General features: G+C 64.5%; 2 protein-coding genes across 8 annotated transcripts; one reads left to right on the plus strand and one right to left on the minus strand.

Moving 5' to 3' along the window:
• Window positions 1–128: 128 nt before the first annotated feature.
• On the plus strand, window positions 129–11,364 carry CCDC25 (coiled-coil domain containing 25). 4 transcript variants are annotated; one of them, XM_083827662.1, is made up of 10 exons: window positions 129–479; window positions 3,651–3,698; window positions 4,227–4,266; window positions 5,431–5,527; window positions 5,919–5,970; window positions 6,307–6,382; window positions 6,958–7,061; window positions 8,112–8,314; window positions 9,430–9,475; window positions 10,443–11,364. In XM_083827662.1, the coding sequence occupies exons 1-10, from the start codon at window positions 144–146 to the stop codon at window positions 10,470–10,472; spliced, it is 1,032 nt and encodes a 343-aa protein (XP_083683788.1). In that variant the 5' UTR covers window positions 129–143; the 3' UTR covers window positions 10,473–11,364. The 4 variants fall into 4 exon arrangements, with proteins under 4 accessions (XP_083683788.1, XP_083683789.1, XP_083683790.1 ...); XM_083827664.1 differs by lacking the exon at window positions 5,431–5,527 and having other exon boundaries at window positions 341–479; XM_083827663.1 differs by lacking the exons at window positions 3,651–3,698; window positions 4,227–4,266; window positions 5,431–5,527 and having other exon boundaries at window positions 202–479.
• Window positions 11,365–15,960: 4,596 nt separating this feature from the next.
• SCARA3 (scavenger receptor class A member 3) lies at window positions 15,961–22,631 on the minus strand. 4 transcript variants are annotated; one of them, XM_083827659.1, is made up of 6 exons: window positions 22,281–22,631; window positions 20,383–20,433; window positions 20,180–20,299; window positions 19,696–19,794; window positions 17,540–18,583; window positions 15,961–16,768 (listed from the first exon to the last, which is right to left on the minus strand). In XM_083827659.1, exons 1-6 carry the CDS (start codon window positions 22,285–22,287, stop codon window positions 16,329–16,331), a joined length of 1,761 nt encoding a protein of 586 aa, XP_083683785.1. In that variant the 5' UTR covers window positions 22,288–22,631; the 3' UTR covers window positions 15,961–16,328. The 4 variants fall into 4 exon arrangements, with proteins under 4 accessions (XP_083683785.1, XP_083683784.1, XP_083683787.1 ...); XM_083827658.1 differs by having other exon boundaries at window positions 20,383–20,436; window positions 22,281–22,630; XM_083827661.1 differs by lacking the exon at window positions 22,281–22,631 and adding an exon at window positions 21,702–21,861.
• Between the last annotated feature and the right edge of the window lie 247 nt (window positions 22,632–22,878).

Consider the following 22,878-nt stretch of genomic DNA (forward strand, 5'->3'; position numbering starts at 1 on the left):
GCGGCGGGAGCGCGCGGTGCACGCTGGGACCTGTAGTCCCAGGCTCACAGCCCACCCGAGGCTTGTTACTGGCTCACGCAAATGTTAGCAGCCTTTAATTCCTCGCTTTGTTCTTCTCTTTTGCAACCTTCTGCCTGTTTTTAATGGCGCTTCCTGTGTTTAATCCTGCTGCTGTCACCGCGCAGCACTCCGCTGCACGATCACAGGCAGCCGCGCATGCGCACAGCTGCCCCCTCAACACCCCTTGCCCGGTCCTGCCCGCCCGCTGTGCGCATGCGCAACCCTCTCTCCGGCTTCACGATCCCAGCCAGGCGGCGCATGCGTACGGCGCAGAGCAACGCCTCCGGCACCGCACTGCGCATGCGGCGTCGCGCCGCGCGCCTGCGCGCTGCTCGCTTCCGGCCCCCGTCGGTAGGAGCTGGAGGAAGCGGGCGGCGGCGGCGGCGGCGCTGCCATGGTGTTCTACTTCACCTCCGGCGGTGAGCGCGGGGCCGGCACGGGCTTTACCGGGCCGAACCGGGCGTTACTGGGCCGAACCGGACTGAACGGGGCCGAACCGGGCTTTTCCGGGCCGAACCGGGCTTTACCGGGCGTTACTGGGCTGAACCGGGCCGAACCGGGAGTTACCGGGTGCTACTGGGCTGAACCGGGTGCTACTGGGCTGAACCAGGCCAAACTGGGAGTTACCGGGCCGAACTGGGCGTTACCGGGTGTTACTGGGCTTTTCCGGGCCGAACCGGGCTTTTCCGGGCCGAACCCGGTGTTACTGGGCCGAACCGGGCTTTACTGGGCTTTTCCGGGCTGAACCGGGCGTTACTGGGCTTTTCCAGGCTGAACCGTGCCAAACCGCGCTGAAGCGGGCTTTTCCGGGCTGAACTGGGCTTGAGTGGGCTTTTCCGGGCTGAAGCGGGCTTTTCCAGGCTGAACCGGGCTTTACTGGGCTTTTCCGGGCTGAAGCGGGCTTTGGCTGAACCGGGCCGAACCAGGCTTTACTGGGCTTTTCTGGGCCGAACCGGGCTGAACCCGGCTTGAGTGGGTTTTTCCGGGCCGAACCGGGCGTTACCGGGCTTTACTGGGCTTTTCCGGGCCGAACCGGGCTTTACTGGGCTTTTCCGGGCCGAACCGGGCTTTACTGGGCTTTTCCGGGCCGAACCGGGCTTTACTGGGCTTTTCCGGGCCGAACCGGGCTTTACTGGGCTTTTCCGGGCCGAACCGGGCTTTACTGGGCTTTTCCGGGCCGAACCGGGCTTTACTGGGCTTTTCCGGGCCGAACCGGGCTTTACTGGGCCGAGCCGGGCGTAACCGGGCTTTACTGGGCCGAGCCGGGCGTAACCGGGCTTTACTGGGCCGAGCCGGGCGTAACCGGGCTTTACTGGGCCGAGCCGGGCGTAACCGGGCTTTACTGGGCCGAGCCGGGCGTAACCAGGCTGAACTGGGCCGAACCGGGCGTTATCGGGCTTGACTGGGCTGAACCGGCTGTTATCAGGCTGAACCGGGCGTTACCAGGCTTTTCCGGGCTGATCCAGGCTTTACCGGGCGTTACTGGGCTGAACCGGGTGTTACTGAGCCGAACCGGGAGTTACCGGGCTTGACTGGGCTTTTCCGGGCTGAAGCGGGCTTGACTGGGCTTTTCCGGGCTGAAGCGGGCTTTTCCGGGCTGAACCAGGCCGAACAAGGCTTTACTGGGCTTTTCCGGGCTGAACCGGACTGAACTGGGCGTTACTGGGCAGAACTGGGCTGAACCGGGCCGAGCTGGGCGTTACCGGGCTTGAGTGGGCTGAATCGGGCTCTATGACCGGGCCGAACCGGGATGAAGCGGGCTTTACTGGGCTCTTCTGGGCCGAACCAGGCTGAACCGGGCTTTTCTGGGCTGAATCGGGCTCTACTGGGCCAGACCGGGCTTTCCCGGGCTTTACTGGGCTTTTCTGGTCCGAACCAGGCGTTACCGGGCTGAATTGGGCTTTACAGGGCTTTTACGGGCCGAACCGGGCTGAACCGGGTGTTACTGGGCTTTTCCGGGATGAACCGGGCTTTTCCAGGCGTTACCAGGATGAACCGGGCTTGACTGGGCTTTTCTGGGCTGAAGCGGGCTTTTCCGGGCCGAACCGGTCTTGAGTGGGCTTTTCTGGGCTGAACCGGGCTTTACCGGGCGTTACTAGGCAGAACTGGGTGTTACTGGGCTGAACCGGGTGTTACCGGGTTTTACTGGGCTTTTCCGGGCTGAACCGGGCTTTTCTGGGCGTTACCGGGCCGAACTGGCTATTACTGGGCTGAACTGGGCCGAACTGGGCGTTACCGGGCTTTACTGGGCTGAATTGGGCTCTACTGGGCCAGACCGGGCTGAACCGGGCTTTACTGGGCTCTTCCAGGCTGAACCGGGCTCTTCCGGTCCCAATCGGGCCAAACTGGGCTTTTCTGGGCCGAACCGGGCGTTACTGGGCCGAACCAGGCTTTTCCGGGCTGAAGTGGGCTGTACTGGGCGTTACCGGGCTTTACTGGGCTGAACCGGGCTTTACTGAGCTTTACTGGGCTGAACCGGGCTGAACTGGGCCGAACCGGGCCAAACGGGGCTGAACTGGGCCGAAGTGGGCTGAACGAGGCTGAACTGGTCTCAGTTGGACCTGTCATACTGGGCTTTACCGGGCTAAACTGGGCGAATTGGCGCTGTGCTGGGCTTTACCGAGTTAAATCGAGCTCAACTGGGTTCTGCTGCAATTAAACTGGCTCAAACCGGGCTGCGCCGCACCAAACTGGTCTCCGCTGGTCTCAACTGGGCCGCACTGGGCCGAGCAGGTCCCCAGGGGAACACAATGGCTCCCGCAGGGCCCGACGCAGCGCCGGGGGGGCCCCGTGCGGTTCGCTGGGAGCCGGATCGCGTTCAGTCGTGGCCCTTCTGTGCCCCCCCCGCTCTCTCGGCGGCGTGGGCGGCGTTCTCGCCAAGTTCCTGCTCCCAAAACTTCGTTCCCGAGCGTTTTCCTTTCACGTTTGTGTCGTGCCTGTGCCCGCGGCGAGCTCTCGCTCCCCTGGCCTCCCCTTCCCGCGTGCCCGGAGCGGGTTTTTTTCCCCCCGCTGACTCCCGCGGCCGTACGACGCTGTTATAGTTTTGCTGAACGCAATTAAAACGGCAGCCGGTGTCGTTTGAGGAGCTCTGTCTGGCCGTCGCGCCGCCGACGCCGCATTTTGGGTACAAACGCCCCCAAAAAGAACAGGACCGGCGGGCGGCTCGGGACCCAAGCCGTCCCACCTAGCGAGGCGGTTTCCCTTTTGCTGCCTCTGGAAACGCCGGAGCCGACGCCGCGCTCTCCGAGGCCGGCGTTTGGGGGCGGTTTCGGTCACCTGCGTTGGGGATTTTTCTCCGTCCCGCGACGTCGACAAGAAAACGCGGGGGAATCGCAGGGCGCGTGCAGCCGCGCCGCGTCCCCTCCCGCTCAAACCCGCGGGTCCGTGGCAGGGGAGGCCCAATTTCGGCGCGGCACCGCTCGAACTCAACAGAAGTGTAAAAAAAAAAAAATAAAAAATGAACCCTCCCGGGCTCCCCGAGGGACGTTGGCGGTGTGCTCCTGGGGTTTTTGGAAGCGGCTCTCGGTCTGATCCCTGACCCCGGGGCCTGCCCGAGCCCCTCCTGACTTGTTTTCCTTTCTGTCCCCCAGCTGCTCCTGCCGTTTACACCATTTACATGGGAAAGGATAAGTACGAAAGTAAGTGTGCCGAAAGCAGGGGGGGGCGGGAGGGTGCCTGAAGGTAGGTTTGGGGTTCCCGGGGGCGTTTGGGGCCGGATGGCTGCGGTGTGTTGCTCGAAACCTCGTCCGCTCCCGCGGGTTATTGCGATTCACCCCTCTGCAGTCCGCCGGGTTGCTGTTACTTAGGGCAGGCAGACCTCGTAAATCCTCTCGGTGGAGTAAGCGAGGCTTCGGCCGCTCCTGAAAACTAAGCGAGGTGAAAAGCGGGCTGCCTGGAGGCAGACGGGGCTCGCTGGGGGGAAGAGCGCTCCTCCGGCTGTTTCGAGGGCTTTCCCTAAAAGTCTCCCCGCACAGCTGGAGAAACGTCACGGAAAACCGGTGAAACGGGGGCGGGAGGTTGGGGGATCCTCAGCCTCGCCCCCGCGGCGGTTCCGGTGCCGGAGCCCCTCTCTGCCCCTGCTCCATCGCGGCTGGTTTCTCCTCCCGTGGGGCCTCGGCGGGCGCTGCGGCTCGTTGACGGATTCGGTGCCGCTTTTGTTCCCGCAGATGAAGACCTCATCAAGTACGGCTGGCCCGAAGACATCTGGTGGGTACCGCCGAAGCGAGCCGCCCCCCGGTGCTGCTGAGGGATCGCAGCACCACCCTCGGGCTCCCATGGGTGCCGCGGTCGCCCCTTCCCCGGGGCTGTGCGGTCGTTTCACTGCAGTCCCCGGGGGGCGGGGTGGCCCCCGTGGGTTGCGGCAGAGCCACGGATGGGTGCCGGGGCACCGTTTGGTGCTGATTTTCGTTTCCCTGCGCCTGGGAAACGGGCGCGGATAAACGGGAAGGGCCCCCCGGGGTGCTTCGAAGGGAGCAGCTCCGGAAATCTCCGCGTGCGGACGAGGGCAGGCGGCGGGCCCAGAAAGCCGATGGGGGGAGCGGAAACAGAAACACGTGAGGCTGAAATCACGGAGGAACCTGGGGACGGAGGCGGAAGGTTTTTGGGCAGCAGTAAATGCCGTGCCTGGGGAACGCTGCTGTCTGTCCCTCTGCGTGTGCTCGGCGTCACCGCGGGCCCGTCCTGCAGCCCCTGCAGCCTCAGGGGGCTGAGGCAGAGAGCAGGAGCAGGGGATTTGGGCCTTTTGCCTCCTGACAAGTAAAAGCCGAAGCTGCTGGCCTCAGACCCGCCGTGAGCGGCTCGGGCAGGCGACAGGAAGCGCCCAGACGTTCGTGGCCTGGTTTCGGTTCACGTTTGGCTCGGCAGAAAGGAGAAAGGGGGGTTTCCCCCTCCCGCTGGCAGCTGGTGGCGGCATCTCTGCTGGCCGTAGGTCTCCTAGATGAGGTTTGTGAGATTTTTATGCAAAGCCATCCTGCTCTGGGCACGGCTGGGCAGCCCAGGCGTGTTGCAGCTGCTGCTCTCGGTTTCTCGCAAGAATCACCTTTCAGTCAAGACTGAAATCGGGGTTGAATCAGGATTGCACTTCTGGCTCTTGAAAGAGGCCTTCGCCAGGAGGAGTTCAGGCATCGTGGTGGAACTGGAGCTGCCGCCCGTGCTTGTGCCTCCCCTCTGTGTGACAGCCTGGTAGCTAACGTGCGCTGCGAGGACACTTTGTCAGCAGGAAGCTAACCGGCACGGGAGAATTTTCTTCTCCAGCAGAAGAAATCTTTCTTGGGCTGAGTAACGTGGTGTTCTAGCAGTATCACGTCAACATTCTGTCTCATACCTTTTATATCGCTAGATAACTTAGGGTATGTCTACGCCGTTACTTAGGAGTGGCCTTGAGACCAGCCCTCAAACTGCCTGAGCCACCAAAGTTTTCTTTTCCCGTCCCTTTGGCGTTTTACGGCTCACACCAGCATCACCCGCGGTGAGTTTTCGGTGCCCTCGGTCCGCCTCAGGGAAACGCGCAGGTCCTGCTGTGGAGCTTGCCTGGGAGTTGTTTCTCCTAACTGCGTCTGGCGCATTTTAGATGTGCTTCTCCTTAGCAGGGGCGCAGCAGAATGGGAGCAGGAGGCTCAGAAAGCACGGGGGAGAGCTCACGTGTTGGTGCTGGAGGGCTCGTCCTGCACGTGGGGCAGCGTTTTCAGTAAGAAGAGGCGGGGGGGGGAAGGATTTTTGTTTTAATTTTTTCGGCCTCGCATCAAGGCGAACGGTGTCCCTAGGAGGAGAAGCTCTGACTGCCTTGCGGTGTCCTTCAGGGCGGGCGACTGCCGTCTCTTACCTCCTGCTAAATGCGTTTGTTTTGTTTTATTTTGTAGGTTTCACGTGGATAAGCTCTCCTCTGCCCACGTGTACCTCCGCTTGCACAAGGTGAGCCCCCGGCGCGCGGGTTTTAAAAGGCCCTGGTTAGCGTTCACCTGCCCGGGGGCTGCACGGCCCCACCCCGCAGCGAGCCCTGCGCGAGGACCCTCCTTGCTCGCGTGAGCTGCTAAAGCCCTTCGAGGGAAGCAGAGCAGAGCCTTGCTTCAAGCCTCCTTAAAAACAACGTGGAAAACTCCAAAAATCTGTAAAACGGGGAGCGCAGGAGGTCTGGGTGTGCTCGCAGAGCATCGCGGCCTGGCCGTGGTGGGTCTTCGGGTGCCCCTCGGTCCCCGAAGCCCCTCGTGCTCCGCGGCAAGCCACTGACGGCGCCTCCCTCTGTGGCAGGGGCAGACGGTGGAGGACATCCCGAAGGAAGTTCTGATAGACTGCGCCCACCTCGTGAAGGCTAACAGCATCCAAGGTACCGCTGCGCCCGGGACGTCTCTTGGAGCTGGGTGGGAGGCGTTTGTGCTTCTGCTCCGCGCTGCGGGGGGGTTATTTTGCATCGAGTGTTCGCCAAGCTCCTGCTCTGCCGTCCTCTGCCAAGCCCGTGCTGCTCTTACGGAAGGCAGGTGCCGCGTACAGCTGCCGGGGCTGCCCGTTTACGCTTCCAGAAGGAGGGGTTCGAAACCTCTGCCATTGCTGTTCGTGCCCCCGCGCTGCTCTCGGAGGCAGAGGCCTCGCAGCCGCCTCTCTCCCAGCGCCTTGGGGCCCCCCTTCCGCAGCGCTCGCTCCTCTGGCGGGGACGGGGGCTCCATCTGGAGCTCGTTAGCCCTGCCTGCAGCGCTCCTCTTACCGCAGCCAGCGGTGGTGTGGCCGCCTTCTCTTTCACCGGGGCGCTGCAAGGACCTCTCCTTTTCCTTCTTTCCTTGCCTAGTTAGTGACGGGCGGGACGGGAATAACCGTCGGCGGCTGCGTTCACCCGGAGGACTTTAAATCTGCTTTCGGCAGGGGGCCGACGACGTCTCCTTCCTTTCTCTCCCTCCTCCTGCCTAGGCTGCAAGATGAACAACGTCAACGTGGTGTACACGCCGTGGACTAACCTGAAGAAGACCGCGGACATGGACGTGGGGCAGATCGGCTTTCACAGGCAGAAGGATGTGAGTGTTCGCTGCAGGCCAGGGAGGGCGGCCTGGCGGCAGGCTGCGACGCTTCCCTGTCGGCAGCTGGGTGCCTTGGCCTCAGCGTTTGCTCCGAAGCGAGGGAATGATCTACTTCCTGAAGCGTGAGAGAGATCTCGGGGCGTGTTTGGACGTACCTGAAGTGAGAATCCGTGGCTGAGCCTCGCCTCAGCACGGCGAGGTGACGCCTGTGGCCGTGAGGCCTGTCCGGGATGTCCCCAAAGAGCAGCGCCGTGTGGGTGACGTCTCCGCTAATGCCCAGTGGCACCCGCGTCAGTCTGTGCTCTCGCCTTGGGTTTATCTCCGCCGACATCGTCCCTGAGGAGCCTGCCCGTGAGCAGTCGGTCGGATCAGCTCTCCAGCAGCAGTGCGGTCGTGGCTGTCTCTGGCTTTGCTGTCTCTGCTTCGAGGGCGGTCTCACCCCAGAGCTCCCTCCGCATTTGTTAAACCTGTGGCAAAGCAGAGCTGCTGAGCTCCGTAGGGTCCAGCCAACGTACCAAGCTATCCCCAAGCCTGAGCTGGTGGCCCCAGATAATGCTGTGCCTAAATCCACGGCTGCTGGGATAGAAAGCTCTCCAGAGCTGCCGATGGCTGACCAAAACAAGTCTGCAGCAGGGCAGGAAATGCAGAACCCCCTGCAGAGCGCAGAGCCGGCAGCGTGTGATGTTCTCTTCCCCTCGTGGTCCGCAGAGACCTGCTGCCGCCACCTCAGGAATCGGCAGGGGCCCGCTCTCGTCTCCTGGCCCCGTGGTCGAGGCCCCGCGCCAGGAAGGCGAATTAGTCACGCCGCTGTGCTTCGCAGCGCTCGTGCCTGTTAGTCGTGTGCTCCTGCACAACGGCCTCGTTTCGCTGTCACACAGCCTGCTGCGTGGGACGGGGTGGCGGGGATTTTCCCGAGCGCCCGTTTGTGCGGGGCTCAGCCACGGGTGAAGTGGACGCGGGGTGTTTTCTGCCCGTCGGCCGAGTGCCAGAACGAAAGGGCTTTTCTTTTTTTTCTGTGAGGATGGCGGTTCTTTTTGCGCTCCCCAGGTGAAAATGCTGATGGTGGAGAAGAAGGTGAACGAGATCCTGAACCGGCTCGAGAAGACCAAAGTGGAGCGCTTCCCAGACCTGGCTGCCGAGAAGGAAGCCCGCGACAGAGAGGAGAGGAATGAGAAGAAAGCCCAGATCCAAGAGATGAAGCGGAAGGAAAAGGAAGAGATGAAGAAGAAGAAAGAGCTGGAAGAGCTTCGGTGAGTGATAAATCGCGGTGCCAGCGCTGAACTTGTGCACTTTTCACCAGCGCTGGGAGACGGTCACGGCTCAGCGGTTTGTTTAATCGTTGGCCCGGCCTTACTCAGCGCTCAGCTGACCTGCTGCAGCCATGTCTGCATGGCCCGGTGGTTTCCTTTGTCTATACAATGAACGCGTTTCCCCCTTTTTTGGCCTAAAATAAACTTGGATGGGAAGCCATTGTTAACAGAAAGGAGCCGCGCCTTTCGAAATCTGTTGCTAGCTCGAGGGAAATTGGGCGAGCCGCTTGTCTCCCTCTGCGGGGTGGGAACAGCCTCGCCGCCCTCCAGCTTTGCGTGAGCCGCGGAAAGCCCCGAGCCGTAGGTAGGGCCGCTCAGCCTCCTGCTGCATCCCCTGCGTCGGGAAAAGCGCCTGAATCCTCAGCTCTCCCCTGCAAACCATCGCCTTTAAGCCCAGGACGCTCTCTGAAATGTCGCGTTGACCTTTCTGCCATCCAGCAACCAAACGTGTGGCAATGTTTGGATCTCGTTTTCCCCCCCCGCCCCCAATTCCTGCCTGTCCCGTGCAGAGCGGGACGTGCCGGCCGGCCGGCCCCGAAGGCTTGCTTTGAAGGCCGTTGTTTGTGTGTGAGTGATAACGAGACTGGAATTCGAAAAACTCGAGGATTCAACGCGCGGAAAGATCAGAAAGGGTTTAGAGACGCAAACTAAACCAGGAGAAACTAGCAGCAGGGCACTAAATGAGGAGAAATTAGCAGCAGGGCACATCCGTGCTACTGAGGAAGGGCTCTGCCCTCCTGCTGAGCTTTTCTCTGGAGCTGCCTCTTCACCACCCCCAAAGCAAAGGGTTTTCTGCCTCCCGATATGATTTAGCTGGTGGGTTCTGGACAAAGCCGCAGAGGCTGCGGAGAATGAGTCTGCACAGCACATGCGCTTTCTCCGGTTGCTTTAATTACCCAAAGAGGACAAGATAAGCAAATATTTGGTCCAGCCTGGCTGAATTTGGAAAGGAAAAACGGATTGCTTTTCTGGTACTCGATCCCATTTTATCAAAATGCCTCTGTCAGTGGGTTTTGGAAACGTATCCTGTAAGATAATGTGATTTTTCCTTTCAGGAGCTACTCGTCGTTAATGAAGGCTGAGAACATGTCCTCCAATCAGGTAGGAGCCGACCGATGCCCACAGAAACCTTGCGGACGGCTGAAATTCAATGCGGGGTTGGGGCAGGGCAGCTCCCGCATTGCGGTCCACTTCTAGCGCCTCCTGCGTGGCAGAGCACAGCTCCCCTGCCCCTTCCCGTTGAAGGACACTGCCTCTCCCCTCGCTTTTCTGAGGGGGCCCTGCTGCTCCTGGGTCACCCGGGGGGAGCCTGCGCCACTGGGGATGTGCTCAAAGTCCCCCTTAATCCCCTTCCCGCCCAAGAGGAGGAGCATTAAGTCGGGCTCCAGCCTCGCAGGCTGTTGGGGAGCGACCCGAAACGCGAGCAGGGGGCTCTCCCGAAGGGCAGAGAACCTGCACACGCCGCCTCGCTGCTTTAGCGGAGGTGGAGAACGCGCGGTTCTGACGAGAAACCAGCTGGAGCTACCAGGGCAACGGCTCGGGGAGGGAGCAGGGGCCAGCAGGAGGGAAGCGAGCTGGGTCCGAGGGGGGCTCTGGTTCGGAAGAGGTCCTGGCGTGCACTGCGTGTCCTGAGGTCTGCCTCGTGTGCGCCTTCCCACCTGGGGGGGGTCCTCGGCAAGGAGATCTTGGAGCTCATCCCGGTGACCCTCAGCTTAAAATCCATTTTTTGCCTCCTTGTCCCTAACTCCCCGTTAGAGGAGGATGTGGCTTTCAGGAATCCCTGATTTTTTTTCCTCCTGGCTGGCATCCTGGGGCTGCTGGGGTGAGCCTGACCCCTGCTTCCTCCAGGGATCAGCAAACAGCCGCTGCTCTTTCACAACACAGAGCCTCGCTCAGGGCTGTTCCCACTCCAGGGCCGCTCCCGGCTGTTTGTCTGCTCCGATTTCGCGGTGTTTGTGCCGAGAGGGCAGGAGTCCAGGAGAAATGGCAAACCTGCCATCCTGCTGAACGCACCGCTTCGCCGTTTTCCGTTTGTGCGCAACCGTCCTGCTTCTCTTTCTTCCCACAGGATGGCAACGATTCAGACGACTTTATGTAAATAAAGCCTCTCGCTCCTTTCTCAAGCGCGAGGTGGTTTGGGATGTCTCAATAACTCACCGTCGCTAAGAACACCAAAAAAAAAACGCAACAAAACAACCAAAAAAAAAAAAAGCGAACTCTGACCCTGTTTCTTCAGAACCTGGCCGGTTCTCCCGGCATCCCGACCAGCTCTGAGCCGCGGACAGCTTCTGGAGGGAGAAGATCTCCGTGCCTGCACTGACCTCTCCTCGTCAGGGCCGTGGGTGGAAGGAGGCAGAACCGAGCATCAGCCCTACGAAGGCAGCGATGTTTATTCTAGGGAAGGGGTTGCTGTAGCTTTTAATCCCGGGAGATTTAAGAAAGGAGGAGACAAATTGTGCTGTCTCCCTGCTGCCCTGGCAGCCCGGTGGGGCAGAAGCAGGAGTTTGGGGTCACTGCTGCGTACACGAGCCCCAAAACCCCGCTGCTGGCTGCACAACCCTTCTCTCCCTGGGGGTGGGGGGATCCCTCTGAAACTGGGGTGTGTAAATTTTGACGGGATGACAGCTGCTTTGCAGGGCTAACCTGGCCGTTTGTAGCTGCTCGTTAAATACAGGGCTACGAATGAAGGCTCTGAGCTCGGCTGGTGTTGCAGCCTACCTGAGCACAGTACCGGGGCTGCGCTACGTGCCTGGGGATAGCCCCACGGCGTGATATTTTTCTTAATTACGCTTTATTTCTGGGCTGTTCCCCGGAACACTTCTCCGCAGGGAGAAGCTGACGCAGAGGAGTGGAGTTTTGTGCGGTGTCTGAGCCCGTCCCGCTCAGAGCTCTCTGTAAGGTTTGGTGGGCGAGTCTGTACGAAGCCGTCGCGGTCGTCGGCGCGGCGCCTGTGTATATGTCATGATTAAATTCGTACCGTGCCGGTAAAACCTGCCCGAAGGTGAGTGTCTGCTCTGAGGAAGGGCAGAGCCGTGTCCGGGGAGTTCTCCTCGGGCTGCGTGAAGCTGGAGGCCCCGCGGAGGTCGTGCAGAGGCAGCGTCTCCCTTCCCCGCGCCGCTGCCTGACCTCGTTGTGTTGTGCACCCTGCCCCTGCCGGCTCGGGGCGTCCTCCTCCTGCCCTGGAGCGGGGCTGGGGGTGCAGGCAGCCCCCATCCCCTCTCTGCTCAGGGCAGGGGAGCTCCCTGCGGGCTCGGCAGCACCCACGGACCCCTGCGCTCCCTCCAGCCCTTGGGTGTCCCCGGGAGGGCTCCGAGGAGCCAGCCTCTCCCCCCATCCCCTCCTTGTTTGTCTCCCCTTGCTCCTTTTCGTGCTGCTGTCGAATTTCCCAGCCGGGGTGGTGGTGGCGGCGGCGGGGGTGTTTGCAATCCGTCCCAGCTCTGTTTGTCTTTCCTTTCGCTCCCCGCCGGGGTGAGAAGAAAGGCGCCGCAGGCCTGCTGGCGGCAGCTCAGCTCCGCTCCGCTCGCTGCCTCGCGGCCCCCGCTGCCTCCCCGTGCTCCCGGGACGGCCGTGGGAGGCGGATGTCTCCTCCCGCAGCGGCTCCAAGCCTTGGGAAAGGGCTCGAATGGTTCCCAGCCCCTGGCCGCTGGCCCAGCACAGCCCTCGGAGGGCTGCGGGGTGACTGCCGCGGTCCTGCAGGGCCCGGGGGGGTCCTCACACGTACCCGAATGTACCCCTGCGTACCCCGGGGTGCGCTTCTGGGGGCACCCATGGGTGCTGCGAGCTCACAGGAGCTGGGGGAAGAGCATCCCTGTGTCCATCCATCCATCCTCCGGCTCTGGCCGGGCTTCTCCCAGCCTCGGAGGGAGGAGACCTCCCAGCACAGGGCTGGATTTGGAGGGAAGGAGCAAAGGGGGAGCGAGCTTTAACCCCCCCCCCCCCCCCCCGAGAGGAGTTTTGCTCTCGCTGTAGCCAAAATGTTTAAAAGTCTCACCAAAATACTGCTCCAAACGGAGTGAGTGCGGGAGGAAGGGCCGCACCCTGATGCAACGGGGTATTAATAACACGCTCCCTATTAATAACACGCTTTAAATCGTTTAATGTCCTTCCCAGGACGTACCCCTTCCCCGGCCCGAGGCTGCGGGGCTTGGGCTGGGGTGGGCGAGGGGTTCAGCCCCTGGTCCCTTGTGGGGGGGAGGAGGAGGAGGAGGGTGGGGGGCTCTGCGTCCTCCTGCTGCTCCTGCCCTGCCTCGGCTCGGGCTCGAATGAACCTGGGGTGACTCCCAGCCGCTGCCCCCCCAAGCTCTCCGCAGGGTCCTGCTCCTTTTGGGACCCATCCTGGGGTGCTGAGCCTGGCTGGGTGCATGGACGGGAGAATTTGGGGGCGTGGAGGGGGTCCCCAAGCCCCCCGGGGCTGCTCCCTGCCCCCGGGGCCGGCCCCGCAGCTGCCAAATGGAAGCAAAGAATGATCCGTGGCGTGGGGAGCTGCACCCGGACCCCACCAGCACCCCGAGGGAGCCCCCCAAGTCCCAGCGGGGTGCCCGAGGCCCCTGGGGTGGCGACGAGGCCGCCCTCGTGCTGAGGCCGGCAGCACCCTGGGGCTGCACGCAGGCTGGATGAGCCTCGGGGCTCCCGTGCCCCCCAGGTGCGTGGTTTTGGGGCCAAATAGCGAGTTTTGACCCACGAACTGCGTCACGGGGAGCACGGAGACGGGGACGGGCGGGGACGGGGGCCCAAAGTCTGACGGGGAAACTGAGGCAGGGGGACGAGTTTCCCCCCTTCCAGCTGCAAGGGCAGAGCCCGGGAGTCCGGGAGGCTCCCGTGGGGGACCCAGGTGTTTGTGTGTGTCCCCCCCCCCCCCGGCCCCGAGGGACAAAATCCCACTCAAAAGGGCCCTTTCATGGGGCGCGGGCGTTGGCCGGGGCTCGGCCCCGCGCTGCAGCTGCCGCCTGTTGTGCTTGGCTCCGGCACCGCCGGCGGCTCCGGTGTGCTCGGGTGTTCGGTGCTGGGAAACGGCCCCCGGGAGTCCCTGCTTGGGGAGGGTGGGGGTGTCCACGTCCCCCTGGGCGTCACCATTTGGGGTCTGTGAGTCCCCGTCCCCCTGGACGTTGCCGTTTGGGGTCTGAGTGTCCCCATCCCTTTGGGCGTCACTGTTTGGCGTCTGCGTGTCCCCAGCTCCCTGGGCATCCTCGTTTGGGGTCTGCATGTTCCCATCCCCCTGCACATAACTGTTTGGGGTCTGCGTGTCCCCATACCCCTGGGCATCACCATTTGGGGTCTGCATGTCCTCATCCCCCTGGGTGTCACTGCCTATAGGGCTTCATGTCCACATCCCCCTGGGCATCCCTGTTTGAGGGCTGCATGTCCCAATCCCCTTGGGCATCACCGTTTGGGGTCTGTATGTCCCCGTCCCCCTGGGCATTATTGTTTGGGGTCTGCATGTCCCCATCCCCCTTGGGCATCACCGTTTGGAGTCCACTTGTCCCTGTCCCCCTGGGCATTGCTATTTGGGGTCTGCATATCCCTGTCCCCCTGGGTGTCACTGCCCTTAGGGCTTCATGTCCACGTCCTCCTGGGCATCGCCATTTGGGGTCTACATGCCCTGTCCCCCCCTGCACATCACTGTTTGGGGTCTGTGGGTCCCCATCTCCCTGGACATCACTGTTTGAGGTCTGCATGTCCTCATCCCCCTGGGTGTCACTGCCCATATGTCCTCATGTCCCTGGGCATCACCATTTGGGGTCTGCTTGTCCCTGTCCCTCTGGGCATTGCTATTTGGGGTCTGCATGTTCCCATCCCCTTTTACATCACTGTTTGGGGACTGCATGTCCCCATCTCCCTGCACATCATCGTTTGGGGTCTGCACGTCCCTGTCCCCCCGGACATCACCGTTTGGGGTCTGCGTGTCCCCCTCAGGAGGGGCAGCGCCGGGAGCACCGTGCGGGTTTGTGGGGTGCCCACAGCCCCCAGCATGGGGCAGGTTTGGGGTATTTTGCTCTGTGCCCCCCCAGCACCCTCATCCCGACCCTCTGCAGGGGCAGTAACATTGGTGTTTGTTCCCCCCCCCCCGGCACCAAACAGCCCCGCAGCCCTGGAGCTCTGCAGGCGTCGTTTTTGGGATGAAAACAGGAAAACGTCGTGCCAACAGCAATAAACAGCACGGCGGGACCGAGCCGGGGCACGGGCAGGGCCAGCAGGGGAGGGCACGGGGCTGGAGGCACCGGGGGGGCGGCAGGGGTGGGGCGGGATGGGGACAGGGACGGGGATGGGGATTGGGATGGGATGGGATGGGAATGGGATGGGGACAGGAATGGGGATGGGGACAGGGACTAGGGTGAGGATAAGGATGAGGATGGGGAGAGAATGGGGATGGGAATGAGGACGGGGACAGGGACTAGGGTGAGGATAAGGATGAGGATGGGGACAGAATGGGGATGGGAATGAGGACTGGGGTGGGATGGGAATGGGGATGAGGATGGGATGGGACGGGGATGGGAATGGGGATGGGAATGGGGATGGGATGGGGATGGGGGCAGTATGGGGATGGGGACAGGAACTGGGATGGGGATGGGGACAGAATGGGGATGGGAACAGGGACTGGGACGGGGATGAGGAGAGGGCCAGGGCCAGCCGTGCCCTGAACACGCAGCTGGAAAGCAAGCTCAGGGCAGGCTGTGGCTGGCAAAACCCCATTTCTCCCCCGAGCAGGCAGTGAAGCAGCACCGGGCCGTGCAGGCAGCCCGGCAGGGATGTGTGTGAGCGTTAGGGGATTTTTTTTGCTCTGGCACCGCAGGGAGGGGAACCCCGGCAGAGCCCGAGGTGGGGCCGGCTGTTTTTCCCCAGCGCCGTGTTGCTCTTGGCACCGCGGCCCCGGCTCGGGTACCTGGGGCCTCCGGCTGCCCCCTCCCTGCCCTCAGCAAGGGAAAAAAACACCCCACACCCTGCCCCGGGGGGAGGCCGGGGGGCACGGGCCTGGCTCCGGGGGGCCCTTCTGGGGGGCGAGGAGCAGGGTCCCCGATGGAGACCTCGGTCTCACACAGCACAAGTGTGTGCGCTCCTCGGCACGCCCCGCGGGGCACCCCTGGGTGCGCGTGCACGCGTGCGGGCAGTGGGGTGCACACTCGTGCCCGCGCACAGCCACACACATGCGTGCCCACGTGCCCTGGGTATGCACGCACACGTACAAACACACCCATACACACGGGGGGGGGTGTCTCTGAGGCCGTCCCCCCCCGGCTCCCACCCCACACAATCCTGCCCCAGGTGGCCCAGAGCAGGACCAGATCCGGTTTGGGGTTTGGGGGATCCCCGTGATCAGCCCCAGCCCGGCCACCAGCACCGTCGCTCCATCTGCATCTCCCTCGGCTACACCGGGGGGGGCTACGGAGGGGGCTTCTCCCCCCCCCCCCCCCCGCCAGCTCCATCCAAGCTGCAGGACGGGGCGACGAGCCCAGGCACCCGCACGGGTTCTGCTCCCACCTCCCCAAATCACCGGCGGCGCTGCAAAACGCTTCCCCCGCACCTCCTGCCCCACGCTGACACCAGCAGCTCACCCCCCCCCCCCAAAAACCCCTCCAGGAGGCAGGAGCCGCGGGTCCCCGCAGGGATTTATTGTGCCACAAGTACAAAGCCGGCGCAGCGAGGGGTGGCGGGGCGGGGGGGGGGCGGCGGCTGGGGAAAGGGGGGCAAACCAGCTGCACCCCAACCCCTGCGGGTCCTCGTCCCGCGGGACCCCGGGGCTCTCGTTGCCCACAGCCTGCACCCGCGGCCACCCGAGAGCCGGGGACCAGCCCCACGGCACCCCGAAGCACGGTGCTTGGGGGGGGTGGGGGTCCGGACCCCCCCCCCCGGGTCCCTCCTGCCCTGTCCCCAGGGTCTGGCAGCGGGGGATGCTTTTGGGGTTGGAGGAGGGGGGGCTCCTCCATCCCCGTGCCATCAGCGCGGCTCCAAGGCTGGGTCATGGGCCGGGGGGGCCGGGGGGACCCGGTGGTCCTGGGGGGCCCCGCAACCCGGGGTCTCCCTTGGGTCCCGTGGGGCCGATCCGTCCCACAGCCCCGGGGTTCCCGGGGAGCCCCGGTTTTCCCTGAGGACCGGGGGGTCCCGCCGGCCCTGGCCCCCCCTCCGGCCCCGGGGGGCCCAGGTCTCCCTTAGGCCCCGTCTGTCCCTCGGAGCCCGACAGCCCAAAGCTGCCCTTCGTGCCCTTGAGGCCGGGGAAGCCCTTCACACCCAGGGGTCCCCTCTCTCCCTGGGGACCGGGGGGACCCGGGGGGCCGGGGGAGCCGGGGGGGCCCGGTGAGCCCAGGCTGCCCACGTCGCCCTTCTCTCCTTTGCTTCCTGCAGGACCCTTGGTGCCCACGTCGCCCTTGAGGCCGCGGGGGCCCGGGAGGCCCGGCACACCTGCGGGAGGAAGAGGAAGGGGGTGAATGCGAAGCTCGGGGTGCAGCAGCTCGGAACGGTGAGCCGGGGGGGTGCCCTGTGGTTTTTTTGGGATCCCGGTTAAACCCAGAGCCGCTTTGGCTCCCAGCTCTGTGTGCGGGGCATCCCCGAGCACCCCTGCGCATGCGGAGCCTCCTCTCCACCCCCCTTCCTGCAGTCCCCAGACGGCTGTGCCAGCAGGACCCAGGGTCTGAGGACACCATAATTGCTTTTTCCTGGAGCAAAACCCCCTTTTTTAGCCAAAGACAGCAAGGGAGAGCGCTCAAAAGGGCTGAGCTGGGGGGTCCGGGTAGTGCAGACCCCATGGACAGGGCTCGCTGGGGGCAACAGGGGACGTGGGTGGTTGGAGATGTCCCCAGGCCACCAAAGGCACCAGGGGAAGCTTCAGGACGCCTTGTCCAGGGGTGTTCGTGCCCTTTCCACCAAGACCAGCGAGGGGGGCTCGCCAGCACCGAGGGGGAGAGCTGTGGTGTGCGGACCAACCCCGCTATAACCACCTGGGTCACCTCCGGGCTGCCCTGTCCCCTGCACGGGGACAAGCTGAGCCGCTCAGCTCCGTCCCCAGGACACCTCCGTGTCCATGACCAGGTATTTGGGTACCTTCACGGCCACCCCAACACCTCCCCGGCCAAGGCACTGCTGCTTTGGCTCCTGTGTGGTGTGGGAAGCTCCCGAGGAACTCGGCTGTCCCCAGGATCAGCCCCAGAAGTGCTGCCCGCCGGGGCCCCTCACCTCGTAAGACGGTGATGTTCCTCAGCATCTCCCCGTGCCGGGTGTCCACCACCTTCATCTCCTCCATGACCATGGACAGGTTGCGGACGTCGAAGTCCAGCCGGGCGCTGAGCAGGCCGAAGCGCTCCCGCAGCCGGTCGGTGGCTCCCTGGGCCTGGCCGAGGGACTTGTTGAGGTAGTAGAGCTCCTCGGCGTGGGCGTGGAAGCCCAGCGTGCAGGAGAGCCGCACGTCGTCCAGGTAGCGCAGCATGCTGTGCACGTGGCTGTCGGTGGCGTTGACGTTGGCGACGATGGTGCCGATCTCCACCTCGTGGGAGGCCATGCGCCCTTCCAGCGTCTCGAAGCGCTCGGCCGTGCGGTTCTGCGCGTACTGGCCGTGGTAGCGCAGGTCGCTCACCGTCTCCTCGTGGTCGTCCAGGGAGGAGGAGACGTTGTCGAGCTGCAGCTGCAGCCCCATCACCTGCAGCACCAGCTCGTGCATGCTCTCCGAGTTCTGCCCCACCTGCCGGGCCGCGGCGCCCACGCTGCTTTGAAGGCCCTTCACCATCTCGCCCGTCTCGGCGGCGGCCGCCCGCAGCCCGCCCAGGAGGCGCGTGTGGTTCTGCCACTCGGCCACCATCTTCTGCAGCGTCAGCGTCTCCTCGTCCGCCTTCCTCTGCACGGCGCGGATCCACTCGGAGCTCTGCCCCAGCGTCGCGTTCAGCTGCTGCACCGCCGCCCGCGCCTCCAGCCGCTCCTGCGCCAGCGCCCGCAGCGAGCCCCGCAGCCCCGCGGCCGCGTCCTGCCAGCCCCCGGCCCGCGCCATGAGCCGCCCCGCGCTCTGGTTGACCTGCCCGATGGCCAGGGAGCAGCCGGCCACCTCGGCGCTCAGCTCCTGGCCGGAGGACGCCAGCAGCTCGTGGGTGCGGGAGGTGCGGTCCAGGAGGATTTCCTGCGCCAGGAGCATCTTCTGGATCTCCTCCAGCTCGCCCTGCAGCCTGGCGAGCTCCTGGCCCAGCTCAGCCGTCTCACGGCACAGCGAGCAGTTCCCCGAGGTCTTCTCATCTGGAGGCAGGGCAGAGGAGGCCCTTAGGCCACCACCCACCACCAGGATCCACAGGTCTCCACCACGAGGCCCTTAGCCCACCACCAGGACCCACAGACCTCCTGTTGAGGCCCACCACCCACCACCAGCACCCACAGACCTCCCTGTTGAGGTCCATATCCCACCACCAACACCCACAGACCTCCCTGCTGAGGCCCAACACCCACCACCAGGACCCACAGACCTTCAAGTTGAGGTCCATAGCCCACCACCAGGACCCACAGACCTCCCTGTTGAGGCCCATAGCCCACCACCAGCACCCACAGACCTCCCTGTTGAGGTCCATATCCCACCACCAACACGCACAGACCTCCCTGCTGAGGCCCAACACCCACCACCAGGACCCACAGACCTTCAAGTTGAGGCCCACCACCCACCACCAGCACCCACAGACCTCCCTGTTGAGGCTCATAGCCCACCACCAGGACCCACAGACCTTCAAGTTGGGGCCCTTAGCCTACCACCAGGATCCACAGACCTCCCTGTTGAGGCCCACCACCCACCACCAGCACCCACAGACCTCCCTGTTGAGGCCCAACACCCACCACCAGCACCCACAGACCTCCCTGTTGAGGTCCATATCCCACCACCAACACCCACAGACCTCCCTGCTGAGGCCCAACACCCACCACCAGGACCCACAGACCTTCAAGTTGAGGTCCATAGCCCACCACCAGGACCCACAGACCTCCCTGTTGAGGCCCATAGCCCACCACCAACACCCACAGACCTCCCTGTTGAGGTCCATATCCCACCACCAACACGCACAGACCTCCCTGCTGAGGCCCAACACCCACCACCAGGACCCACAGACCTTCAAGTTGAGGCCCACCACCCACCACCAGCACCCACAGACCTCCCTGTTGAGGCTCATAGCCCACCACCAGGACCCACAGACCTTCAAGTTGGGGCCCTTAGCCTACCACCAGGATCCACAGACCTCCCTGTTGAGGCCCACCACCCACCACCAGCACCCACAGACCTCCCTGCTGAGGCCCACCACCCACCACCAGCACCCACAGACCTCCCCGTTGAGGCCCACCCAGCCCCTGGAGCTCCCTGTTGGACTCACCCAGCCCCTGGATCTCCCCCTGGATGGCCAGGATCTTCTCCTCGTAGTACGCCTGCGCCGAGTCGATGCCGCCCGCGATGGAGTCGACTCTCCTGAACACTGCGGAGGGGAGGAGGGTGCTGAGGGGGCCGGGCAGGTGCAGAACACAGCCCTACCACACCAAGGGTCTTGGGACCCCCACCAAAGGCTTTGCTGACCCTCATGGGGGACATGGGACCCCCCTCAGAGCCACAGGTGTCCTGTAGGACAAAGCCCACCAGGCTCCATCGGGTCCCCTCGCACCGCGGCTCCCTTGGGATGCAGGAGAGCTCACCAAAAAGCAGCAAAGACTGGGGGGTCCAGGAATTTAGGGTTGTTTCACCACATCCTACTCCAACCCTTGCGTTGGAGGGAAGCTCACACATCCCCGTGGGGCTGCCCGAAGGAAGGGAAGGAGAAAAGAGGGAAGGATGAGGCCCACCCCCCCATCCCCGCCTGCGCTCACCCAGGGCGGCCAGCACGGTGACGGCCACGATGAGCAGGACAGAGAAGACGTAGAGGACTTTGACGGCCGTCTGCAGGGAGAGGTTCCTCTGGCACCGGCTGCAGCTGCTCCGTGCCCTGCCTGAAGCAGGAGAGGGAAGGATCAGGCCCTGCCGCTGCCCACCCCACGGAAGGGGGGCGCAACGGGGTGGCCTCGGTGCTCACCGGCGGTGCGGAAGGACGGCATCTCCTCCTCCTCCGCTCCCACCAGGTCCTCTGCTGGAAAGGGAAGGCAACCCCACGCTTCAGGGGGAGCCCGGAAAAGCGGCGACGAGGCCGGCCTCCACCCCGAGAGGCCTCGCTGCCTCCCAGCCCCTGCCTGCAGATCCCGTCCCCGTGCGTGGGGACGGCCAGGGGCCCTCCTGGGTTTTTTGTCCCCGTGTTTGGGCTCACGCTCAGCCCCGGCAAAGCCAAACCCAGGGGAGCAGGGCTGGTGGAGGGCCCCCCCCGTCCCCTGTGTCCTCCGTCCCCTGTGCCCCCATCCCTGTGCCCCCATCCCCTGTGCCCCCATCCCTGTACCCCCATCCCTGTGCCCCCATCCCTGTACTCCCATCCCTGTGCCCCCATCCCCTGTGCCCCCATCCCCTGTACCCCCATCCCTGTACCCCCATCCCTGTACTCCCATCCCCTGTACCCCCATCCCTGTACCCCCATCCCCTGTACTCCCATCCCTGTGCCCCCATCCCCTGTGCCCCCATCCCCTATACCCCCATCCCTGTGCCCCCATCCCTGTGCCCCCATCCCTGTGCCCCCAACCCCTGTGCCCCCATCCCCTGTACCCCCATCCCCTGTATCCCCCAACCCCTGTGCCCCCATCCCTGTGCCCCCATCCCTGTGCCCCCATCCCTGTGCCCCCATCCCTGTGCCCCCATCCCCTGTATCCCCCATCCCTGTGCCCCCATCCCTGTGCCCCCATCCCTGTGCCCCCATCCCTGTGCCCCCATCCCCTGTATCCCCCATCCCTGTGCCCCCATCCCTGTGCCCCCAACCCCTGTGCCCCCATCCCTGTGCCCCCATCCCTGTGCCCCCATCCCTGTGCCCCCATCCCTGTGCCCCCAACCCCTGTGCCCCCATCCCTGTGCCCCCATCCCTGTGCCCCCAACCCCTGTGCCCCCATCCCTGTGCCCCCAACCCATCCACTCCCAGGAGCACCCGGCTCTGGGAAGGGCCCCCCCCCCCCCCCCCCCTCCGTGCTCCCCAAGCTGCTGCATTGATAAAAAAGCAAACGAAACGTCCCCAAGCCCTGAGCTGATTCCGGGGCTCCCTTCTGCTGGGGCAGAGCACGGCGATGGGGGGCACGGAGCCCAGGACCCCCCCCCCAGCAGCTGGCAGGAGTGGCAAACACCACGGATCCCACCCGGGGGCACCGGGCGAGCGCGGTGCACAGGCTCTGGCTGTGCCGCGACCCAGGAGGGGGCTGTACCCCAACCCCTGCATCCCCCCCCCTCCAAGCTTTGCCCCCCCCCCATCCCGAGCCCCCCGACCTGCTCCACAGCTGCCCCCAGGTGCGGGGGGCACAAGTTGGGGCTGCGCCGGGCTTTCCACGCCGGGGGGGCCGCGAGGGGCCGCGTCCCATGGCCGGAGTGCCGGCACCGTCAGCATCCCCTGCTTATAAACCCTGCCACCCCCACGGAAACCCAGGGCGGCACCGGAGGGGGGTGAGGGGGGGTGAGGGGGGGGCCTCCTGCTCCCCTCCACGTCCCTCCGGCCTGTCAGTTTTCAGCTGTCCCAAATTTTTGCTTTTCTGCCCCAGGAATGAGCGGCGGAGGCGCCTGTTGGGCCGGGAGGAGGAGGAGGAGGAGGTCTGCACTGGAAGCCCCCCTCATTGCTTTGGGGGTCTCAGAGTGGGGCCGAGCCCACCTCAGCCCACCCAGCACGGAAAAAGCTGCCCATGGGGTGGGCAGGGAGGGGGGCACCACCCCCCAACTTTGGGGACCATGATGGGGACCCCCGCTCGGCCACCGCCATCCCCTCCTGCCCCTACACCACCAACCTCACCCCTCTCCCGGTGTCCCCCCGCCAAAAAAAAAGCCTCCAGCCCCCCCCGTACGGCCCCGACTCACCTCTCATCGCCCCAAAACCGCCCGGCCACGAGTGGGGACGTAGTGGCCGCAGCCCCGTGCCACCGAGGGCCTCAGCGCCCCGCTCCCCGCAGCGCGTCTCCTCCCGCCGTGCCGGCGAGCATGGCCGGGGCCGCCGGGCTCCCTGCTCGCCTTCCTTGGCCCCTCGCTCCCCAGCTCGGCTGGACGACGGTTTTCGGGGAGCCCTCAGAAGCCGCCCTGTTGGCGGGGGGGAGCCCCCGGGGCCGCCCGTTCGCCCATGGGGAGCAGGATGGGGAGCGGGAAGCGTGGCCGGGCTTGGACGGCGTCCACCGAGGCGCTGGGCTGAGTGCTGGGGGGAGAAAGGCTGCTCCTTCCTTCCCCCCCTCCTTCCCTCCCTCCTTTCCTTCCCTCCCTCCTTCCCTCCTTCCTTCCCTCCAGCCCTAATGACTACCAAATGTCTGTCCAACCGCCCCGCCGAGCCGTGCCGAGCCGTGCCGAGCCGTGCCGAGCCGTGCCCGGCCAAGGGGAGGGATGCCGCGGGGTTGGGGAGATGCTGGGGGAGGATGGGGAGATGTTGGGGGCTGCGCCCAGTGGCGCTGGGGGGGGGGTCTGGCGTCTT

The sequence above is a fragment of the Anser anser genome (genome assembly GCF_964211835.1).
Source record: "Anser anser genome assembly, chromosome: 3".
Classification (NCBI taxonomy): Eukaryota; Metazoa; Chordata; class Aves; order Anseriformes; family Anatidae; genus Anser; species Anser anser.